The sequence below is a fragment of the Lissotriton vulgaris genome, chromosome 4_1 (assembly GCF_964263255.1).
Source record: "Lissotriton vulgaris chromosome 4_1, aLisVul1.2, whole genome shotgun sequence".
Classification (NCBI taxonomy): domain Eukaryota; kingdom Metazoa; phylum Chordata; class Amphibia; order Caudata; family Salamandridae; genus Lissotriton; species Lissotriton vulgaris.
In genome coordinates, this window is record NC_141691.1 from 686,617,298 (window position 1) to 686,638,985 (window position 21,688).

At 40.5% G+C, this 21,688-nt stretch overlaps 1 protein-coding gene across 1 annotated transcript in view; it reads left to right on the top strand.

The window, feature by feature from the left end:
• Positions 1 to 21,688, top strand: part of ZPBP (zona pellucida binding protein) — a 1,007,890-nt gene that overhangs the window by 326,667 nt on the left and 659,535 nt on the right. Inside the window, exon 3 of the mRNA XM_086964982.1 lies at positions 8,607 to 8,732. Coding sequence (XP_086821108.1) covers positions 8,607 to 8,732 — 126 coding nt within the window. The remainder of the gene's footprint in view (positions 1 to 8,606; positions 8,733 to 21,688) is intronic.

Here is a 21,688-nt window from a genome sequence, read left to right on the forward strand (position 1 = left end):
TACATTTTGAAAAATAAAATGTGCTGTTTGTAAATGATAGTGTCCTAGGACACAATACTTTAGCTACATTAAAAAAATCACCTGCTTCTTGTCCAGTAAAGCTGGGTGGTTCAGAAACATTTGTCATTGTAAAAATGTGGGTTGTGGTTCTATAACTTTTGGGAGCACTAGTCTAGAAGTTGAACAGTGCACAGTGGAGAACCGAACATTATGGAATCACACAACTGCACATTACTGTTGGGTTTGATAAGAACGCCCACTTTTTAACTCGGTGATTCAAGTTGCTTAGAAATAATCCTTTATGGCCACTCCCTCAGGCTGCACTAGGTTACAAGATGGTCCAGTGGGGAATTTTGTTCAGCTGTGTTAATCACCCCTAAAAGATCTAGGAAGGTCAGCAGCACAAGGGTTTCTTTCAAAGATGCTGGTAAATGCGGTTTTAATTCCATGGTGAAGGCAGAAACCTAATTGGAAATGACAGCATCATATGGTTAGTGAAGTCACAACGATGTTTGAGCTGAGGGACACTTTTTTTTCATTGTTGTTAATACAATGTAACTACTATGGTCAAAGAAGGAGAGGATGTTCATTGTTTGAAGTACCTGATGAGAATTTGGCTAAAAGTAGTTGTTTTTGCCCGAGAAGTGGATGAGACAAATCGAGCAATCAGTGGGGTGTCAGATTTGCAAGGTCGCAAGGCATACTTTAACAGAATGTGGTATTGTTTAGCACCTTCTGCGGTTTAACTTTACTGTTTGTGCAAGAAATACGTTGAATTGAGAGACTTAACAGAATCTAGGGATTGTCTGGGCAACATGTTATGTATTCTAGGTCTCTCCTGATTAGCAATAATAATTGAATATCTATCGAGATAGGCATATTTATTTGTGAAGTGATATTCTTTGGTTTGCTCTCTATGATACATCACATAATAGCTTCGGTGGTCCTCTTGTGCACAGTAAAGTGGGGGTTGGGGATGGGAGAATTGGGTTAAGTTGAGTTTTGCAGTACTGCCATCATCATTACTGTTGAAGACACTGCACAAATTACAGTCAATGTTGTACAAAAATTATTTAAAAAGGGACCCGCTTTGATGATGGCTGCTATCATGCTGTGTTGCAGCAACACTGGGATAACAGAGGGCAGAGATGCTTATAGGTCTCTGGATCTGGTAAAGATTGAATAAAGATGATGGTGTCTCATGGTGATTAAGTTGCCTGGATAGAGAAGTTTATGAGAGTAGGACCTTACTAAAATAGGTTGTAGATGATCTTGCATTGGTAGATCCGGTATAGCAGAGAAAATTAGGTTGAGTAAATGACCAGAAGGGTGAGTAGGGGACCAGGTAAGTTGGAAAAAACAAAGGTTGTTTATGTCATCAATCAGTTCATGAAAATAGACATTAATAAGACCTATAGATGAGATGTTTATGATGCATAAACTAAATTAGTCAGATGGTGTTGTTTTTTTAAATAATTTATTTATTAAGTTTTACATCAGCAAACAGATAGGACACAGTACAATAAAAAAGGAAAAAAAAGGTCTACAAGATATCAGAATATAGTTTGAACATTATAACAATATACAATCATTTCTTAGATTCATAGCCAATTAGTAATGGGAGACCATAACTGTAACCCCTGTGTTTATTTCCTCATAACTTTACTCTTATTGGCCGCAATTTCCAAATAATATACAGACGACAGTCTAGATTGCCAACTAATAAAAATTGGTGGATCAGGGTCGAGCCATTGCGAAGTAATACATAAACGAAAAATAGACATACATAAAAATATGAATCCTTCCTCCATAACAGGTCTAAAATTAGCTGACCCTTCTAACCGGCCCAGAATCACCAATTCTGCAGATAGCGGTTGTGTAATACCTAACACCTGAAGAAATTGCTCTACATCTTTAATAAACTTAAGCAGTTTGGGACAATAAAAAAACATTTGAAGTGCGTCTGCCGCATATAAACCACACCAACTACAACTATCCCCCCTGCCAGATTTCCATTTAGCAATTTTCTTCGGTGTATAATATAAATCAAAAATTGACATGTAATGTTGGCTTTTGAAAGGACCATTTAATAAGATGTTCATAGCTAAATTAATTGCTTTCTCAAAATTAATTTGCTCCACTCCGAATCTATTTTGCCACTTTGTCTCCCAGCTCCTCCTTTTCCATAAAGATCTGATACAGGGGTCCCCTTCTCTTTCGCATTCTGATGGCTTCTACAATCTCTATCTTCTCTTGACTAATTCGGTTTTGCTTCATTTCTTGTTTGAAAAAACTACGTATTTGAAGAAATTTAAAGAACTCATTTTGAGCTAAATTATATTTCCTCTGCAAAGACTCAAATAAAACAAACTGATTCCCCTGAAAAAAACACCAATTGTGCGAATCCCAAGGTTATACCATCTGTCCATGACCCGGTCTCTAAATACTTCTGGTAAAATTAGACAGTTATAGAGTGGGGTGTCAAAATTCAAATTAGCCCCAATCCCCAATTGCTTCTTCACTTTCTTCCATATTTCAAATGCTGAGATCACTACCTTGAATTTGGTCTTCTTGTAGTAACTGGGTTCTATTATTCGATTTAAACATTGCTTTGCCTCAGCCCCTAATAGCATCTCGTAGATTGACGGAGCAGCAAAATCTTCTGTGGGGTCTTCCTGTAGTATTAACACCCCTAGATGTTGTAATATAGCAACCCAATGATATAATCGGAAATTAGGCACTTCCCAGCCTCCTTTTGCTCTAGGCAGTATGCACCATTTCAAGGCTCTTCTAGAGCGATGATAGCTCCATAAAAACCATGCACACATTCTATCAATGCGGGAAAAAACGTGGATGAGATAAGTAAGTGAACAGTACGAAATATGTATAGAAATTTTGGAAGGATTAACATTTTCAGGACATTACAACGCCCATATAAAGATAGATGCAGGTTATTGATCCGTTCCAACGTCCTATTAGAAGAGGCAATAATTGGATCTAAATTTAATGGGATAATATCCTCAACCACTGGGGATATTTTAATCCCTAAATAGGTTACTACCAGTTTAAAATTAATATCTACTGGCCGGCCGGCCATTGAGTGAATTAACTGTGTTTTGGAGACGTTCAATTTATATTCGGAAGTCCGTCCAAATACTTCGGCTGTTCTAATGATCTCCAGTAAAGTGTTTTTAATATCTGATGTTACAACTACAATATCATCTGCATAAGCAAATATTCTATATGCCTCGTTATTAATGACAACCGGTTTTATTACTTCATTACTCTCCTTAGTAAGTATAAAGGGCTCAATATATAGAGCGAATAGGAGGGGGGAGCAAGGACAACCGTGTCTTGTCCCTCGTCCTATCGCAATTTCCCCTGACAGAAAACCCGAGATCCGGATAACAGCAGATGGTTTAGAATACAGTGCCTGTATAGCTGTTATAATGCTGGCCGGAAACCCCTTCCATGATAAGACTGACCACAGGAACCTACACGTGACCCTGTCTAATGCCTTCTCGGCATCCAACAGGGCCACCCCAACTGCGGTGTTAGTACCTTGTGACCAGTCCAGCATGGAGATGATTCTTTTAACATGATCCGTAGTATCCCTACATTGAATAAAACCATGTTGCCTGAGGGATACCAATCCTGGCATCACCTCATTCAGTCTATTTGCAATTACCTTTGAATATATTTTGCTATCTGAATTAAGCAAGGAAATTGGCCTGTAAGATCCCAGATCAGTATCCTTTTTCCCTTTTTTCCTAAAAACAACTATTGTTGCTTTGGACCATGAGTCGGGCACAAAACCCCAAAAAGCCTGCTGACATACCTCCAGTAATTCTTTTTTCAATACGTTCCTAAAAGTTTGATAAAACTCTAATGGAATTTTATCCGGGCCCATAGCCTTCCCCTTTGCTAGCCCTAATAGGGCCAGCTCAACTTCCTCCCATGTTAAAGGAGCAGCTAAGATAGTTTTCTGTGTATCAGTCAATACCCCAGATACCAAATCTTTCAAATATTCTCCCTCGCCATTTGATTGTAACTCTGGTCCAGTTTCACTGTATAAAGACTGATAAAACCCTTGGAATGCTCTGAGAACACCCTCCTTTGTATCCTGTATATTACCATCTAAATCAATAATCTTAGTAATCTCATTATAGGCCGCCTTTTCCCTCAATCTTTTCGCTAAAGTTCTGCCGGATTTCTCACTAAGCTCGTACACCTCCTCCTTATATTGTGCATACATTTCAGCTATGTGATCAGCTACATTAGCATATGCTGCTGTCCTTTTGGTAGTAAGATTGCTTTGGGCCCTAGTTGGATCTTGCCCCGCCGCAATCACAACAGCCAATTCCCTTTCTGCCAACATAACTAAGTCAAAATCCTTTTTATGTCTGGCCCATACCTTTTTTCGTTTACAATTGGAAAAACTCAACGTCTCCCCTCTAACTACAGATTTTAGGGTGTCCCATACAGATTTCATCTCGGCTGTCCCTCTTTTAAATTAAAAAAACTCCCTAATTACCTTGGTCATAAATTGAAGATATTCTTCGTCCATCAATAACTTTCTCTCAAAAGACCAAGTTTTGTTCCCTTCTTTCACAGCAGATCCCAAAGAAATCTGCAAGCTTAGAGGGTTATGATCCGAGACCAGTTTGGGATGAATCTCAATGCTAGCATTCCCTAGGAGAATAAATGGTACAAAAAAATAATCCAGCCTAACAAATTTTGTATGAGGGGCAGAAAAAAAAGTAAATCCAGGGTCACCAGGGTGTAATCTATTCCAAACATCATAAAGACAATTTCTAGTATCAGCCCCCTCAATGATTTAAATACTTGTCTCTTTCTACCTTTATAGATATTACGAATCCTCATATCCATCTGAGTTTCAATATGAATGTTAAAATCACCACAGAAGACCATTGGTTGAGTCCATTGGGCGAGCTCTCCGTTCAAATAATTAAGTAGTTCAGCATCATCTAGATTGGGACCATATACATTGCAAAGAGTAAATCTACTTTGATTCACCCTGAATTCACTAATTACCCAGCGTCCCCATTTATCTGATGCAGATTTTAAGCACGCACCCAGGCCACGCTTTAAAAAAATCGCCACCCCCCTTTTTACCCCTGTTTGATTAGAACATACTACTAGTTCCAACCCCAGATTATTCAAATACCCCCTATTGGCCCATGAAATATGTGTTTCCTGCAGACATAATAAATCAATATTTAACATTTGTACAATCCTGGCCAGTACCCGCCTTTTCTTGGGATCGTTAAGGCCGCATATATTCAGAGTGCAGATCCTTAATTTCTTAAAAATTTTCCCTAATAAAAAGAACATACATCAAAGCATGACCATGATCAAATATATGAAAGAACATATCCACAAAGGTAGCATCACAAAGCGTTAAACATATTCCACCCTTTTCTAAAATCTCCTGTCCGTTTCGAAACCCTCTAGCCTGTGCCCTAGCTGTTGCTGATTTTTCACCCCAAGTAACCCTACACCCTACCCCCACCACCTTACCCCCACCCATTATCCTACCCTCCTACCCCTCTCCCACCAACCACCCCCCACCCCCTTCCCACCACATGAGGCCCAGGGGCTATCAGTCCCTGTATTATATGGAATGCTGTGAAAGACCCCCCCCCCGAGCGAATGAAAAATAGAAGCCATACATACATCCACTCTCTATTCTTAAAAGACTCCAAAAATAACTAAAGCTGTGCCTAAAATTGTTACCTCCACCAACTCCATTTTATCAGTATCTACAAAGAGCCCAGATATTCTTTAGCCCTCAATCTCTGAGAAAAAAAATCTGCTTTTGCCCTTCACTATTACTTTAAGCTTAGCTGAATTCTGTAAGAAAGCTGTGGCCCCTTTATTCTGAAAACCTGAAATAAGCTGCCGAAGATGCCAGTGCTTGGATACTGTAGCCTGACAAAAGTCTGGCCTGACAAAAAAGCTACAATCTTTGGTGACACCCTTCTTATCAGGTCTAGCGAGTGAGAATATATCCTCCCTAGCTAAAAAATTGTTGAAGCAAACTAAGATTGCTCTTGGGCGTTCCTCTTCTCCTTGCCGAGGCTTTCTCACAAAGAAAGGAAACCTATGGGCTCTTTGTATTTCTCTTGACCAGTCCCATGAAGTCAGTTCTGGGAAGACTTCAGTTAGAAGATCAGCAATGAATTTCCACACGTTGACCCCCTCCAACTTCTCCGGAATGCCTAGAAAACGGAGGTTGTTCCGACGTGTGTAGTTCTCCAGTTCAGATAATTTATAACCTGTGTCATCACGGTGCGCTTTAATGGCTTCCAGTTCAATTTTCTGAGCTGATGCCTCATCCTCCTACGCCGAAATTCTAGTCTCTGCTTCCATAACTCTTGCCGTAGTATCAGAGCAGATTTTAATCACCTGACGCACAGCATTCTTGACTTTGCTGCATGTCGCTTGGGTTCTTCAGCCATTATTTCTTCTCTGTGCCGCATCATTGTTTCATAAATTGTCTCAAGAGTAATTCCCTTTATTCATAATCTCTTCTTGCTGTGGGAGTGAAATTTCTGGTGACACTGTTTCTGGTAGCTTCTCATTGTCCCCCATATTTGTCGCCTCCACATGAGCTTTTTTCCGCTGGCTCACTCTCTTCTTTACTTTCCTAACTGTGGTAGCGCTTATATTGGGGGAGGCTAGATCAGATGTTATTTAAGCTTCAGAGCTACTACCCTCCTGTTCATACTCCAGCCAGTCTTTGCTAATATTGGTATTCTCATTTGAGGAAGGGTCAGAGAGAGAATAAAAACTTATCAAACACTTCCTCTGACCCTTTAAGATCCTCTGAGGAAGTTCCATCAGTCAGTGCCAGAGAATCAATTACCAAAACAAGATTATCCAAGCTACAGGCAGCTACTTCTTTAGAAATGAGAACTCCGTCTCCCATAATACCTTTCTCAGCTTCTAAAGCTTCCACTGCCACTGATCCCTGCACTGAAGAATAAAGTTCAGAATCAGTGTCGGCTTCGCCTATACATTCTTCTCTCCCTTCATCATTAAATATTAAAAATGTTTTCTCCATATTGGGAACTTCAGTTACATCCTCGATTAAAGGGCTATCAATAGTCTGCCTTGCAGCTCCTTTCACCTTTTGACGCTCGAACAACGCGGGTAGAGTGTTCAACCCATGCTTCATAACTCGGGCAGTAGGTTTATCCGCGGAGTCACCCCCCCTTCTTGCCTAAGGTGTAGCTAGTTGTTGTTTGCTCCACTCACCTCCGCCTCCGCCACCAGCTGGCTCACTTGCAGCAATGTTTCCAGGCCGATCATCAACCGTAGCACTTACCGCGTTCTGAGCGTTCTCTGCAGCCGGTCGCTCTTTTCCTTTCCCGCTCGGCTGCTTCCACGGGTGCCTCCACGGCCACGCACAACACGAAAGCAACAGTTTGGGAAAAGAAATAGAAACCGCCAAGCCGACAGTCTCCGAAAGAGAAGGAGCCCCACCGTCATCCAGCCGTCGCCGAGAGTGTTCCGACCAAAATAGCCACAGGTGCACGCACGTCGGTACAGGTCTACGAGTAGTATCAGGTAAGTGCTGCAGTTCTTAACACACCACTCAAGACTCTTAACCCCTTCGAAGCTAATGACGAGCTGGGCTCGTCATGGCGCTTACCTGCCGTGCGCGGATGACAAGGCCAGCTCGTCATGATGGATGGGATTTTATATTGTTTAGCGCAGGACGGGAAAACGCCTAGCAGCCATGTGGTTAATGCCTGTAACACTCAGTTATTCTGAAAATACTCTGGCATCTCCGTTTTTTTTCCCCCTTAACGTGTCTTCTGGAGTAAAAAAAACGCTATCTTTTTCATCCACCACCGGGAGTGAGGAATGAGCTGCTCACGCAGCTCTCACCACGGCCGCCATCTTGCCACCAACAGATGCTTAGTCAGATGGTGTTGAGTCCGAATTTTTTCTCTCTGCTTTTAGTACATTATGTCTACCGGAGAAGCCTCGCCTATGCTGCACAGCAGTTTTTTTATGGAACCATGAATACTATATATCTTTTCTTTGCTTTTCTTTATATCCTTCCTCACAGGCTCTGCCGTTTTTAAAGAAAGAATTTAAAGAGAGGGTCTTTATATTATTTATGTTTGTATACTTTGATAAGCCCAGAGGAATTTATTGTTCACAGCTTTAAACTCCTTTCTTCCGCAGATAAAAGTTGCTTTATAATGTGTTTATTCATTAGAGAAAATACATGTAATTATTGTCACAAGTGTAGTTTAAATTAGCACCTTGAGCCAATGAGTGTTATAATGCTGGAAACAGTTGCATCCCAACGTATCAAGCATTAATGCATTTCGTAGAAAATTGAAGAAATAACCACTAATTTATCTTTTTTTGTGTACCACATGAAAAGATCCAGGGATTATTTGGTGCCCAGAACTAAATCTAAATGTGTTCTTAAATGTAATAATAGCTAACGGTAGGCAACTTGCTTCCTAAGTCAACATATAATTAAAAACATCTTAAATAACAGTTTTTATTATTCTGTTTGAATTGAATTACATGATTCAAATGTATTGCTACTGTGCTTGCAGCTAAGGTTTATGTGAAGTTAAACCACAATACACCACATGTTTTGTGTCTTACACAACGACTGCGAGATGCAGAGCTTACAGATCCACAATACCAGTGGCGTGGACCATCAGGACAAACCCTTCCAGGTAAGAGATGCCATATTCTTATATTATTGGTAATTGATTTATCTAGATAGCTGTAGGTATCAAGAATAAAATGTTTGTTGCCAATTTTTAAAGCACACATTAAATGGTATTGTTCTTCCTAACCTTCTGGCATTCTCAACCCTAGATTTTGCTGCAATGAGTGATTGCTGAGCAAATAAAATGCCAACACATGATATATTGAATATATGTTTATCCTTAGTAAACAGGAGCAGGCAGTGCTATGTCCTCACCACAGCTCGGCCACCTCAGTTCTCAACGTAGAGATTCCATTATATCATCCCTGGAATCTCAAGAAGACATACCTAAATTATAATCTACACTGCAAAAAGGGCACATAACACATATTTCTTCCCAAATATAGGAACTTACATATACAGTAAAATACAGAACAAAATACATAGACAATTAGTTAGTGAGTACAGCGGTAACTCATCACAAATATAATCTTTTAACCATAAAGGTGGTCTCCTAATATGCTTAGGTTCAATTGATTCTTCCAGTAGTGCTGTCTTCCTCCTTGTTCTGTAATCACCATAGATTCACACTCCTCAGAAACTCTCTTATTAGGTACACCAGCCATTATTAGAATTAATCTTGTATCGATCTGAGTGTGGGTAGGACCATACCCTTTTCGAATTCCTAATTAGTTTAATTTTCCACCTGTACTGTAGTGTCAGCTTTGATGCGAATGTTACATTACTTTCATTACTACTACAGACACTCACATTTGTGTCCCCCAAATCATCATACCTTCGACAATCTTTGGAACTCAATGATGGCACACTAGGTGCAAAGATTGAGCTATTCTCTTGAGGTTCCACACTTTACCATGATTCAAATTCACAGCATTTATAAGCATTGTGATCACTTTTATTGGTTCTTAAAATTGACTTTCGCCTTTTGTGACTTTACCAGATTTCTCGTCTCAAACCCCCTGAACAATGATGATTACTGTTCCATGCTTATCATCATATTGCAAAATATTTTTATGCAGTGTGGAATCAATTTTATCACAAACTTCATCCACCAACCAATGTAGCTCAGTGGTACTAAATAGCCAACTAGAATTGTAATTGGTTCTTGGGTTTAATCTCTGCATTAACACAAATGGTGTGTATCTAGTTGCCAAACAGGTAGAAAATATCTATAAGCCCACACCTTTAACTTCCAGTTGAGTTTCCCACTTATGATTACCATTAACAGCCAGTTGAATGTTGTAAATAGCTCTTTTGATGCACTCAATCTTAAGTCAAAACTATTAAGATAAAATAAAAATGTAGATCTGTGTTTGATCGCAAGCTTGTCGAAAAACCCCTTATCTTTGTTAGAAACAAACTGTGCCATGGTATCACTAACTAGAGTAACATGAATCTCTTCCTGTCAAAATTCGTGAGCCCAAAAAATTACAACGGAATCAGTATCCACTCTATCTACCACTTTAACAACCGACCAGCATGAAATCAAATCAATCACGGCAATCACACATTTTTTGTTGCCCCAGTCGGACCCTTAATGTCAATAGCCACAGAATCCTATGGTGATTTAGAAATAGTAAAACACCACAAATAAGAAGTTAACCCTTTGCAAAAGATTTATCAGCATCCTTTCAAACCAGACACTCGCATACTTTTTTTTAAATTTCTAAAGCCATCTGTGGCCACCAAAGAGAAGCTTTTACGGGATGCTTAGTTCTTAGATTCCCAAAATGACCAACATGATTCAAATTTACAATTGCGTACCGTGTCAGGTGGAATCACTCTTTTCCCTCTCCAAATGTTCTCCTATTGTACACACATTTGAGATCTTATACTATATGGTCTTAAAGTGGCACCCAGCAAGTATTTGTTTGGCCGGTCAAAAACCTGCATCAGAACACCTTTTCTCGTATCCTACCTACTCATCCTTCTTGTTACATGAGGTAGCACTATCATGGACACAAGCAATTTGAAACTCATTTCCGGTTTCATCCTCACACTTTATGATCTGTTTGGGCATCCTGGAATGAAGTGGTGCAATGGCATGTTCTTTATCAGGCTCGCAGACAATGCTGTAGTAGTACTTCTACAATCTTACGGATCATCTAGCCACTGTAGCAGACGCATTGACAGTGCCTTCAGTAGTGAGGATTTTACCTAAAAACCTATGGTTACACCTTAAAGTAGATGTTTTACCCAACACAAATGCCCTAAAAGGGTATGTGATTCAGAAAAGGGGGTGGTGATGGACAGAGTATCTGAATTAAGCAGAACACTCCTACCCAGTCCAAAGATCAGGGCTTGATCCATCACCGTTTTTTAGCAAATTTAGGATTTCATTTATTCTGAGCAGTGGAAATTGATGAACTACATATTGTTGTTCAAATTGTACAGGCCAAAACACAAACTTAATTTGACAGTACTGCTGCATGCCACTACCAAAGGTGAAATCCATGATGAGACTTTAATTGGTTCAGTTATATCAGCAGCAACCAATTTCTCCAGTGTGTTAGTTACCTCATCTCTCAATGGAATCGGAATATTCCTAACTTTGGGTATTTTAGGCACAGCCCCCTCACTCAAAATGAATTTATGATCAAATCTCCTTAACATAAACAGTAGGAAACCTTTTCAACATCTTCTCACTAGCATGATACCTTCACCAATCACCAAAACCTTCTCCTTGCCACTTGGATTCGAGATAATGCTCTTCTCATCACACCACTACAACACAGGTGGACCCTTATTGGCCACGTGCAGTTTCCCAAATGCATGTCAGTTCTTGAATTCAAATTTGCGACAATGAAAACCAAGCACATCAAGTCTCTGTACCCTTTTGGTGGGAAATCTGTGGAAAATAATGTGCTGAAGTGCACTTTTTTTAGTGCTACTTACATTGCATTTAAGGAATCGCTATTTCCGATTCCTTAAATGCAAGAGCAAAATAAGGAATCGCAATTTTGCGATTCCAAAAATTGCGATTCCATATTCTGCAGGTAGGTTCCAACTCACCTACATTACTCTCAGCCAAATACCGGTCGGTAACGCAGATATTCTGCGAATTTCTGCGTTACCGCTCGGTATTTGGCCACCTACATCTGGCCCTATATGTTTATTTTGTTCGGGGACATTCCATCTTCAGTTTCACTAGTCTTAATATAATTTAAGAAACATTCATTCCAGTGTTGGAATGGGTCCAATCTCAAAAAACTAAAGGCTTGAGTAGGACAAAGCGAAAAGTTTTGTTGACTCATGGTAAAACTGGGTGGTATTGTTCAGGGTCCCTATTTCACTAGTAAACACATGGATAACTTCACTATCCAAATCTCATCACACCATGAACCCAAGAAAATGACTGATGCGCAAATGTGCACTTCTGGGGGGTCCCAAAACAAATACGAAGATAGATTGCACCACTTACCTCAGGTTGTTTTAAAAAGCCATAGAAACAAATGCTAAAAGTACCAAAAAAAACTTGAAACCTGCTAAAAAGAACACATGGTTTTTACAGTCTCACTGATGCAGAGAATGAGAGTTTCCTCCTCTGAATTTTACTGCCAATATGGGCCACCACATGTGTAAATAATTCATACAATGTGGTATATAGAAATCCAGATCCAAAAAATGAAAGATCTAGAGCACAACCCTCCATTAGAGGTAAGAGTAGACCAAAGCTGCTCTGAAGTGATAAGCTCCCGGTCTGGTGTTAGGCAAAACAAATGAGTTGTAAATGTCGGGATACAGAAATAAAATACTGCGTTACAAAAAATATTGGTTTGCTAAAATATTGTTGTCAAGAATATCGAATTTGTAGGTAAATGATATTTTTTTAAATATTATTTTCAATAATATAGTTGTAAATAATGTTGTATTATAATTATTTTGATGTACTTTACTTTGTATAATAATTTTATGTATGTGTTACTATGATTTGTATAGTTGGTATACATTTTTTCAAAATATAGATTGTAACTTTACTCTAACCTTTGTTTTTTCAGTGGATTTCCTCGGTTTTATTTTTAAAGTTCTCTTTATCACACCTAACTATAAAGTTACTTTAACCTTTGGTTTATCAAGTGAATTCCTAATGTTTTTTTGTTATTAAACAAAAACATATATTATCACACCCAACTATAACATTACTCTAATGTAGAGAAAGTAGCTATGGCTATATTGAGGAGCTTTGCTGGGAAGGCCCAACGGGGATCCTGTCAACATTTTTAGATCTAATGTATCACTCAGGGCCCCAATTTTAACAAATGTATTCAAACATGTCAAAATAGGCCAGCTTTCAAAGCCATTATTGTTCCTGTATTTAAAAATGGCAGAAGACGTCTGCCCACTTGTTATGGCCAAATGTCTTTAATAGATTCAAGCGCTAAGATCTCTGGACGGGTCATTCTGTCACTGCTTGAGGAATGGACAGAGTTACATAGTATTCTCACAGGTTCAGTTTGGCTTTTGTCATGGGATAAGCACAAAAGAGCAATGTTTATACCTGTACTTGGTAGCGGGAAAATATGTTTTTGCAACAAAGGGTGCATTTTGGGTCATAATGGATAAAATGGGGATTAACAACAATGTGCTACTATTGATAAAACACCTCCATGCCGAAACCTCAGTATCAATTCTTTATGGGGTAACAGAAGAGCTAACTACACCTATCAAGATCCAGAGAGGTGTCCACCAAGGATGCATCTTGACACCCTTTCTTTTCCTTTTATGTATCAGCAATGTTAACAAACATTTACTCGACTCAGGCTGTGATAAGCCAAAGGTGGGAAACCACTTTACCCCATTTTGACTTTATGCTGATGCTGCAGTGCTCATCGCAATAACTTCCAACAGCCTTCAAATCCTATTGAATTCTTTCTCTTCCTTCATGGAACGTTTAGATCCAACAGTGAACCATACCAAATCCTTCTTAATGACTTGTGGTGCAGCATAAACAATAACCAAGAACTACTGGTTGAATGAGTTAAGGTTTGGTAGAACAAATACTTTTAATTATTTAAGCATTTTATTTATTTTTCTTGACCTGGTCACTCATGATAAAGCAAAGGAATCAACATTTTACTAAAACAAATGATACAGTCTTTTGATTTGCACATTAACTACAATGGAAACCAGTTAATGAGTGTTTCTATTTATAAAAGTAAGTATATACCCATTTGTTCATATGGGGTCAGTATCAAGGGCAACTGAAATCCAGACATCCTTCAACGTACAGAGAATGGTTTTATATGCAGGATATTGTCAATCCGAATAAGACCATCGGCCATGAGAAAATATGCCTTGCATACTTGGAGGATATGATCAGGCTTGCATTGCTGATTTTGTGGATAAATTGCTGGGCCAAGCAGGAAGGAGGCCGATCAGAGTTTTTGGGTGGACTGCTTATCACTGGATAGTGTGTATCACATTCCATGGTGTGCTTATGTCAAAAAATGGTTTATCTTGTGGAAGCCCCAGATTGTTTGACAACCCCAGGTAAACTGATAAGAGCTGTAAAGATAAATTCAAATTTCTCTTATTTAACATTGCATGATGATGAGGTGGCATGGGCTTCATCTTTGCCTAGTCTTCTGGATTATTTAACTATGTGAACATCTGCTGGCCCTGAACCTTATCTATCACTTATAACATATCATAAACAAAGTTTTTATCTAACTCGTTTTAGGCTAAAAACTGTGCACTTTACTTTGCCTTTGCCATTCAGGTAGCATTCTTCAGAACATTGCCACCCTGTCCATTTGATGTCATATCCAGGCAAAGAACATGTCACTTCATGATTTTTTTTACTTTATTCTCTATTCTCTGTGCCACGTCGGAAATTTTTGGTCCCTATTTTATGTAAGAGTAAAATCAGATCATATAAACCAGCTCTGATTACCTTACAGAAATTAGATGCATCAAATTTCTGTTTTGCTGTTTTATATTTTATAAAAAGACCAAACACTCTCAGGAAATGGTACAAATCTGGTGTATGCACTTTATGAGTTTTTAGTCTCCTTTAAAAAAAAAAATATATATATACTACATTTTTTGCTACATCTGTATCTGTATATTTTATTGGAATATGTTATGTTTTTCTCTTTTATGGTTTTTTGTAGCCAAATAAAGATATATTGAACTGAACTGAACATTACTTTAACCTTTGTTTTTTTCAGTGAATTTCTAAGGTTTTGTAATGCTATGTTAAAATCTATCTACCTTACTTAAGTATAAATCCACTTTAACTTTTGGACTTTTGAGTGAATTTCTATTTTTTGTAAGATAAAGTATTATGACATGTGTGAATAGTATGGTGTATGGGTGATGACAGACCTCTCCTTCAAGACCTCTCTCCTAAATGACAGGTGTGCGTGGTAGGGTGTGGGGATGGGTTGGCCTCTGCTTTGAGACCTCTCTCTCAAATGATGGGTGTGCATAGTAGTAAGTGTGGAGGGACTGACCTCTCCTTTCAGACAACACTCTCAAATGACGGGTGCGCATAGTAGGATGTGTGAATAAACAGTCTTCTCCTTTGAGACCTCTCTCTCAGATGACAGGTGTGCGTAGTAGTGAGGGAGGAGAGACTGGCCTTTCCTTTCAGACTCTCTCAAATGATGGGAGGGTGAAGAAGTGAGTGGGAAGTGACTGGCCTTTCCTTACAAATCCCTCTCTCAGAATACTGGTGTGCATAATGAGATGTATGGGTGGACTGACATCTCTTTCAAGACCTCTCCCAGATGATGAATGTGCATTGTACAGTGTGTGGATGAGTGAAGAATTGAGTCAGAAGTGACTGGCCTTTCCTTACAGACCCCTCTCTCGGAATATTGGTGTGCATAATGAGATATATGGATGGACTGACCTATCTTTCAAGACCTCTCCCGATGATGGGTGTGCATAGTACAGTGTGTGGATGGACTAGCCTTTCCTTTGAGACCTCTCTCTCAGATAACAGGTGTTCGTAGTAGAATGTTTGGATGCACTGACTTTTCCTTCAAAACCTCTCTCCAAGATGATGGATGTGCATAGTAGGGTGTGTGCTTGGATTGTCCTCTCCTTTGAGACTTCTCTCTCAGACAACGGGTGTGGGTAGTAGGGTATATGGGGAGCGACTGTCCTCTCCTTTAAGACCTCTGTCTTAGATGATGGATGTGTATAGTACAGTGTGTGGATGGACTTGCCTCCCCTTTGTGATCTCTCTCACATGATGGATTTGTGTAGTAGGGTGTGTACATGGACTGTCCTCTCCTTTGAGACTGCTCTCTCAGATGACAGGTATGTGCAGTAGGGTCTCCAACTTTGTCTGCAGTGAGAGCTGTTTCTGATCAGTGAAAATGGTTGTGAGCTACTAAAGGCCACACAACGCACACATTTTTCCGAGATAGAGCGCCTCACACCCAGCTTCAGTGACTTTAAGCTGAATTAGTTTGGAGTCCATACTGTGGTTAGATAGTAAGCAGAGGCACCACTCTGTGCAGCCTAGCCCCCAATACTTGTATTGTTTCATGGTACCAGTTTTGCCTTAAATATTATTATAAAACCGCATTTAAACACTGGGCGCTCTAAAGCATTACTTTTAAATGTTGACAGTATTAGTGGTTTTGTATAGTTTTCTACAGCATGACTATAAAACGTATTGACTCTTAGTACTTGTTAGCAGATGCCAATGCTTTTTATACGTAATTGGTCATGTGTTTCCCTTGGGTCCTCGAGAATTCTGGATAAATCCATGGCATCCACATAGGAATCATTTTCTTTCATGATAAATATCTCCTTTGCATTAGGAGTAATGTAGCTCCTACCCACCCTTCAAAGCTCCCAGAAAGGCCATGCACTCACTGCACACGCCCACCCTCTTGCGTTTTTTTGCAAACCTTTATAAAAGAAAACTGTCCTTTTTCCACCATGCTAATGCTCAACTCTCTCTGAAAAAAGCACTTCACTCAGTGCTAGAACACATGGCTCGACTCGGTAAAGTCCATTCTCAGAAAATACACAGTTATTGTCTGTTCACCAACATCGTGCTTTATATCTGCCTTCGTTTGGCAATCAGTGAAAGTGACTCCGTGTATTCAAGACCCTTTGATTTTAACCTCGGCTGCCACCACTCTTTACTATGGGAGGCAGATGTAGAGCACAGTGGCAGCCGACATTAAAATCCAACAGTCAGAACCACTGGTGGAGACTAAGTACCAGCAGCACTTCCTGCAGACTGGACAGAGAAGGACTACAAAGCTGTTCTGGGTGCCTGCCATGCTGGAGTGGGGAAACTTGCAGTTCAGGATGAGGAGTGATGTGAGTCCGCAGAAAGGAGATGCAAAATAATATCACTAATGCTGATGTCACAAGCAGAGTCCTCTGCGCAGAGTGCTGTCCAGTGTAAAGGGAAGAATTGGGACCCATGGCTATAATGATGCATTCTTTTTGGTTTTTCTTGCAGTGCTGCTCAACATAGACCAGAGGTTATTTAAAGTGCGAGAGGAGGGTATTTCTGATAGTCTGATTAGCATTAGTTGAACGTCCTACCCGAACCTCCATTAGGGCAATGTCCTCCTCTGGATCTGTTTCACCATGTGAGTTTTGGCAAGCACGGAGACAAATTCCAAACCAAAATGGCCACTATAAAAACAACGGCGCAAAATAACATATTACATCTTAAAGGATTCTCACTGAAAGGGAGAGACTTCTTTGCCTCCCTAGGCTCGGTCAAAATTAAACAAGAGAGTGGGTCGCCCATGAAGAAAGATAAAGCGCGACAAATGAAGTGGCAAGGACCACTTCATTGGCTGCCGCCTCGGTTTACTACTGAAGGTAGATGAAAAGCGCAGTGCAGCCGATGTTAAAATCAAAGGGCCTTGTATGCACTGAGCCGCTTTTACTGACTATTATGCGAATGGAAATAAAAAGCACGGTGTAGTCAGTAAAAGAGGCCCAGTGCATGCAAGGACCTGGCTTGGATTTTACCATTGCTGCCACCCGCTTTATTATTGAAGGCAATGTACAGCATGGTAGAAGTTCAGTGCATGCTAGGCCCTTTGATTTTTTTTACCTCTGCTGCCACCGCGATTTACTTTTGAACACAGATGTAAAGCACGGTGGCAGCCGACGTTTAAAAAAAAAGGGCCTTGCATGCACTGAGCCCTTTTCACCGACTACTACGCGCATGGCATGCAAACCTAAAGCACGGTGTAGTCACTGAAGGCGGCTCAGGGCAGGCAAGGACCTTGAATTTTAATGTGGTCTGCCACCGCATTTTACTGTGGAAGGCAATGTAAAACGCAGTAGTGGCCCAGTGAAGGCAAGGACCTTGGATTTTAAACGTTGGCTGCCACCGTGTTTTATTATTGAAGGCAGATTTAAAGCGCGTGGCAGCCGACGCTATAATCAAAGGGCTTTGCCTGCACTGAGCCTCTTTTACTGACTATGTGGGTAATAGAACAATGGCTTGCCTACCTACGCAGCTTCTCGGTGAGGATCAGTGACAGATATCAAGCGCTGTGCCAGCCTGGAAAAGGCGCGTGACTGTGCAGAGTGCGGGAAGAACGTCACGTTCTTCGGCCCGCCCCGCCCCGCCCCATCTGAGCTCAGTTCAGCCATTCTGAGCAGCCGGTTTGGGTAAGGGCGGGCAAAAGACACCAACGTGATAATAAATGAATGCTCAGAATGAAGCCTTATTAGATACTGGCGCGAGCTACTCCCAGGAGATCGGCGAGCTACAGGTAGCTGGCGATCAACCAGTTGGAGACTCCTGGAATATGGAGAACGCATTAGATGACGGATGTGTGAACTGACTGACCTCTCTTTTGAGTCCTCTTTTTGAGATGACAAGTTAGCATACTAAGGTGTGTAATGGACTGGCCTCTCCTCTCAGACCTCTTTCTTAGATGACAGATGTGCATAGTAGTAAGTGAGAAGGGACAGCCTCTCCTTTCATACCTCTCAGATATGAGCACTTCTGTGACTCGCAGGAGCCTTCACACTCCTGCTAAAGCGTTAAGACCCACAGAAAAAATGGGCCTCTCCCCCAATCATAAGGCTCAATTTTTTAATTTGTGTTCTCATGGGAATTCTCGTGACACTTGTGAGCCCAACCTTCCAAATATCTGTATTTTTTACCATTAATATCTCAAAAAACTAATGAAAGAATTTACACCAGATCACAGAACGCACAATCTTGAAAAATGAAAGTCATGTGAGTGGTGAATATGTTAGTCAGTTATTTGGATTCATAAGATAGTGGACGGATTGAAGAGGGAAAAAGGTTTGCATTTATATATCGCTTGCTACCCCTTATGTGGTGTTGAAGCGCTTTTTCGGCTAATAGCACACTGCTTGTCCTCTGAGAGAGGAGGTGGTTTGCAGGAGTTCTGACAGGAGATTTGGAAATAAAACAAATGTAACATGACATAGAAATACAACTGGAAGAACAGCAAAGAGCGTTTACAGGTATTTTATTACAGTTGTAGTATATAAAGCTATATTTAGAAAAATAATAGTGAGTGCATGCAAGGTGAAAGCATACTAGAAGGTGAAATAGAAGGGAGCTGTGAGCGGGAAAGGAGAAAGCGGAATCGCTAACTGAATGTATATTAATTTTATTATGCTAATATGAATGAATGCTTTTGAAATTAGAGGTAGGTGTTTGCTTATAGTATGTAATTTCATAATATGTAATTTGTACATGCTCACACAGTCAGAGGCACTTGCTGACCCAGTTACACTCCCACAAGCTCTTATTTGCCTACCTCTCATATAGCCAAACAATGACTGCAACACGCAGGCACACAATCATCAAACCATTCACACTCCCATGTACTCACCTATTCGTCCAAGTTTGAGTACTATTTTGCCCTTAGAGCCTGTGAGGACCTATACAGAATGCAATCTCCACCACAAGAAGAATTTGAAGAGGACTACTTCAGCATTCTTAAAAAGGCAGAACCCTATTTGAAATTGAGCTCAGAATCTTGGCTACAAAAGGTAGTGGGTTGAAGAAAGAGGGAGAAGAGTGGAAAAATAAGTGTGAAAAGTCTCCAAAGGAGACAGCGGATCCCCCAGAGAGAGGCTTCTCTATTGGATACAGTGCAGCAAGTACTGTCTCCGCCCAAACTCAGTCCCGAGTACCTCAAGGACAGACAGGCTGAGCAGGAGCTGAGGCCGCAACTGGCCCAGGTGGGTGCAGACGGGAGAAAAGATGAGGCTAAGAGAGGTTTGGAGGATAAAAGTGTCTTGGTGACGGCAGTGTTAAGGAGGTGCATGTGAAGGCTAAATAGCTCTTAGAGTCTAGGAAACAAGGTGTGAGCACCACTAGAGTGTCCAGTCCAGAGGAAAGAGTTTATATATTCTGAGACTTAGAGGCTGATTTTAAGGAGAGGTTTGATATAGATAGGCTATTTCTATTAAAAGGCGTAGCTGTAGTAGTACTGAGGATTTCTCAGGAGATTTGTAGAGATGTCTTTGGAGTCATATTCGTAGTGATGGGAGGGGCAACATAGTTGTTCTTCTAGAGAAGAGGAAGCGGTTGGGGTATCCCACTTTAAAGGAGGTCCTCATCTATAACTATGAACTAACTCCAAAGGAGTGGAGCTTGAAATTCACTGTTCGTCAGAACCTGTGTGATTACTGCTGCGAGGATTTTGTGAGGTAGTTTTCAATTTTTTTTCATAGTATTGTTGTTTTTTAAGAAGGTGTTTGTGAAAAACTTATCTACGTACTCACATATGCACTCAGAGACTCATACACTCACTCCGAGACCTACTCTAAAACTCATGTGCTAACTAACATCGCCACTTAAAGACTCATTCATTCACTCGCATACCAACTCAGACACTCATACACCCACTCAGGCACTGTTGCACCCACTCATAGTCTCAGTAAGGGACTCATATGCCTACTCATATACCCATAAAAGCTAGATTGGAACTGCACCACTGCTAATCAAACGAGTCCATAAGCAAATTGTCCGTGGATATTACAGAATCTAAGTTCAATTAAGGAAATGGCTGCAACTACACAATATTTAATGTTTTCTTCTTTATTCAGTTCATAAAACAAACCATCAGCCAACGCATTCTGTCCTTTTAAACATAGGACTTCTTCAGTGAACTATACAGATACTCACACAGCCACTCACTTACTCATACACAGACTGACCCCCATCGCTCATCTATACAAAAACTCCCACTCCCACTGTCTCTTATATACCCTGTCACACTTTTATACAAAACTTACAAATCCACTCACTTAGCCATACAGGCACTTCCTCAGTGAGATACCTTAGTATATATCGTGGAGAAGTGTGGCTCAGGGGTTAGAGGCGGCAGACCCGGAAGCTGAGATCGGCCCTGGACCAGGGTTCAATTCCCCGCCTCGGCGGGTCTTGGGCTAAAAAATTCCACGGACTCGATAATTCTCGCTCCGGTGCCTTCTCGACTCACGGGTTCACACTCTGCGACTCTGGGCAATAGCTTGCTTAATCTCCACAATGGCCCCTCGCGGCAGGATGCCTGGCTTTCACCTTGTGGATACCCTGCCGGGGTTATCTCACAGGGGAATACCAGGACGGGTTCCCTAAGCAAGCGCCGGGAAACCCTTTGTGGGTAGCTGTGCGCTATATAAGCTCAAATACATTTACATTTACATTTATATATGTTTAACACTCAGTACCTTTTAACAAACACAATTACTGAATGATGTCATCAGGGATGTAATTTCGGATGTCCTCGCATAATTCAGCATAATTTAGCTGTAATTCTGTCTAATAACACTACAGCAAATTAGGCAGGTTATGGCCTTCCCAATTTATTGGGCTAAAGGTCGCAAATTTTGGAAAGTTTTTTTGATAGACTTGGCAAAGAATGCCCCTATGTTGCGACTTGGTGACAAGACAAAATAATTTGGGTGGCCCTTTAAGGAGCAGTCTGATGCTCCACAAATGCTCCTACACTTTGAAATTTACCTGCAGAT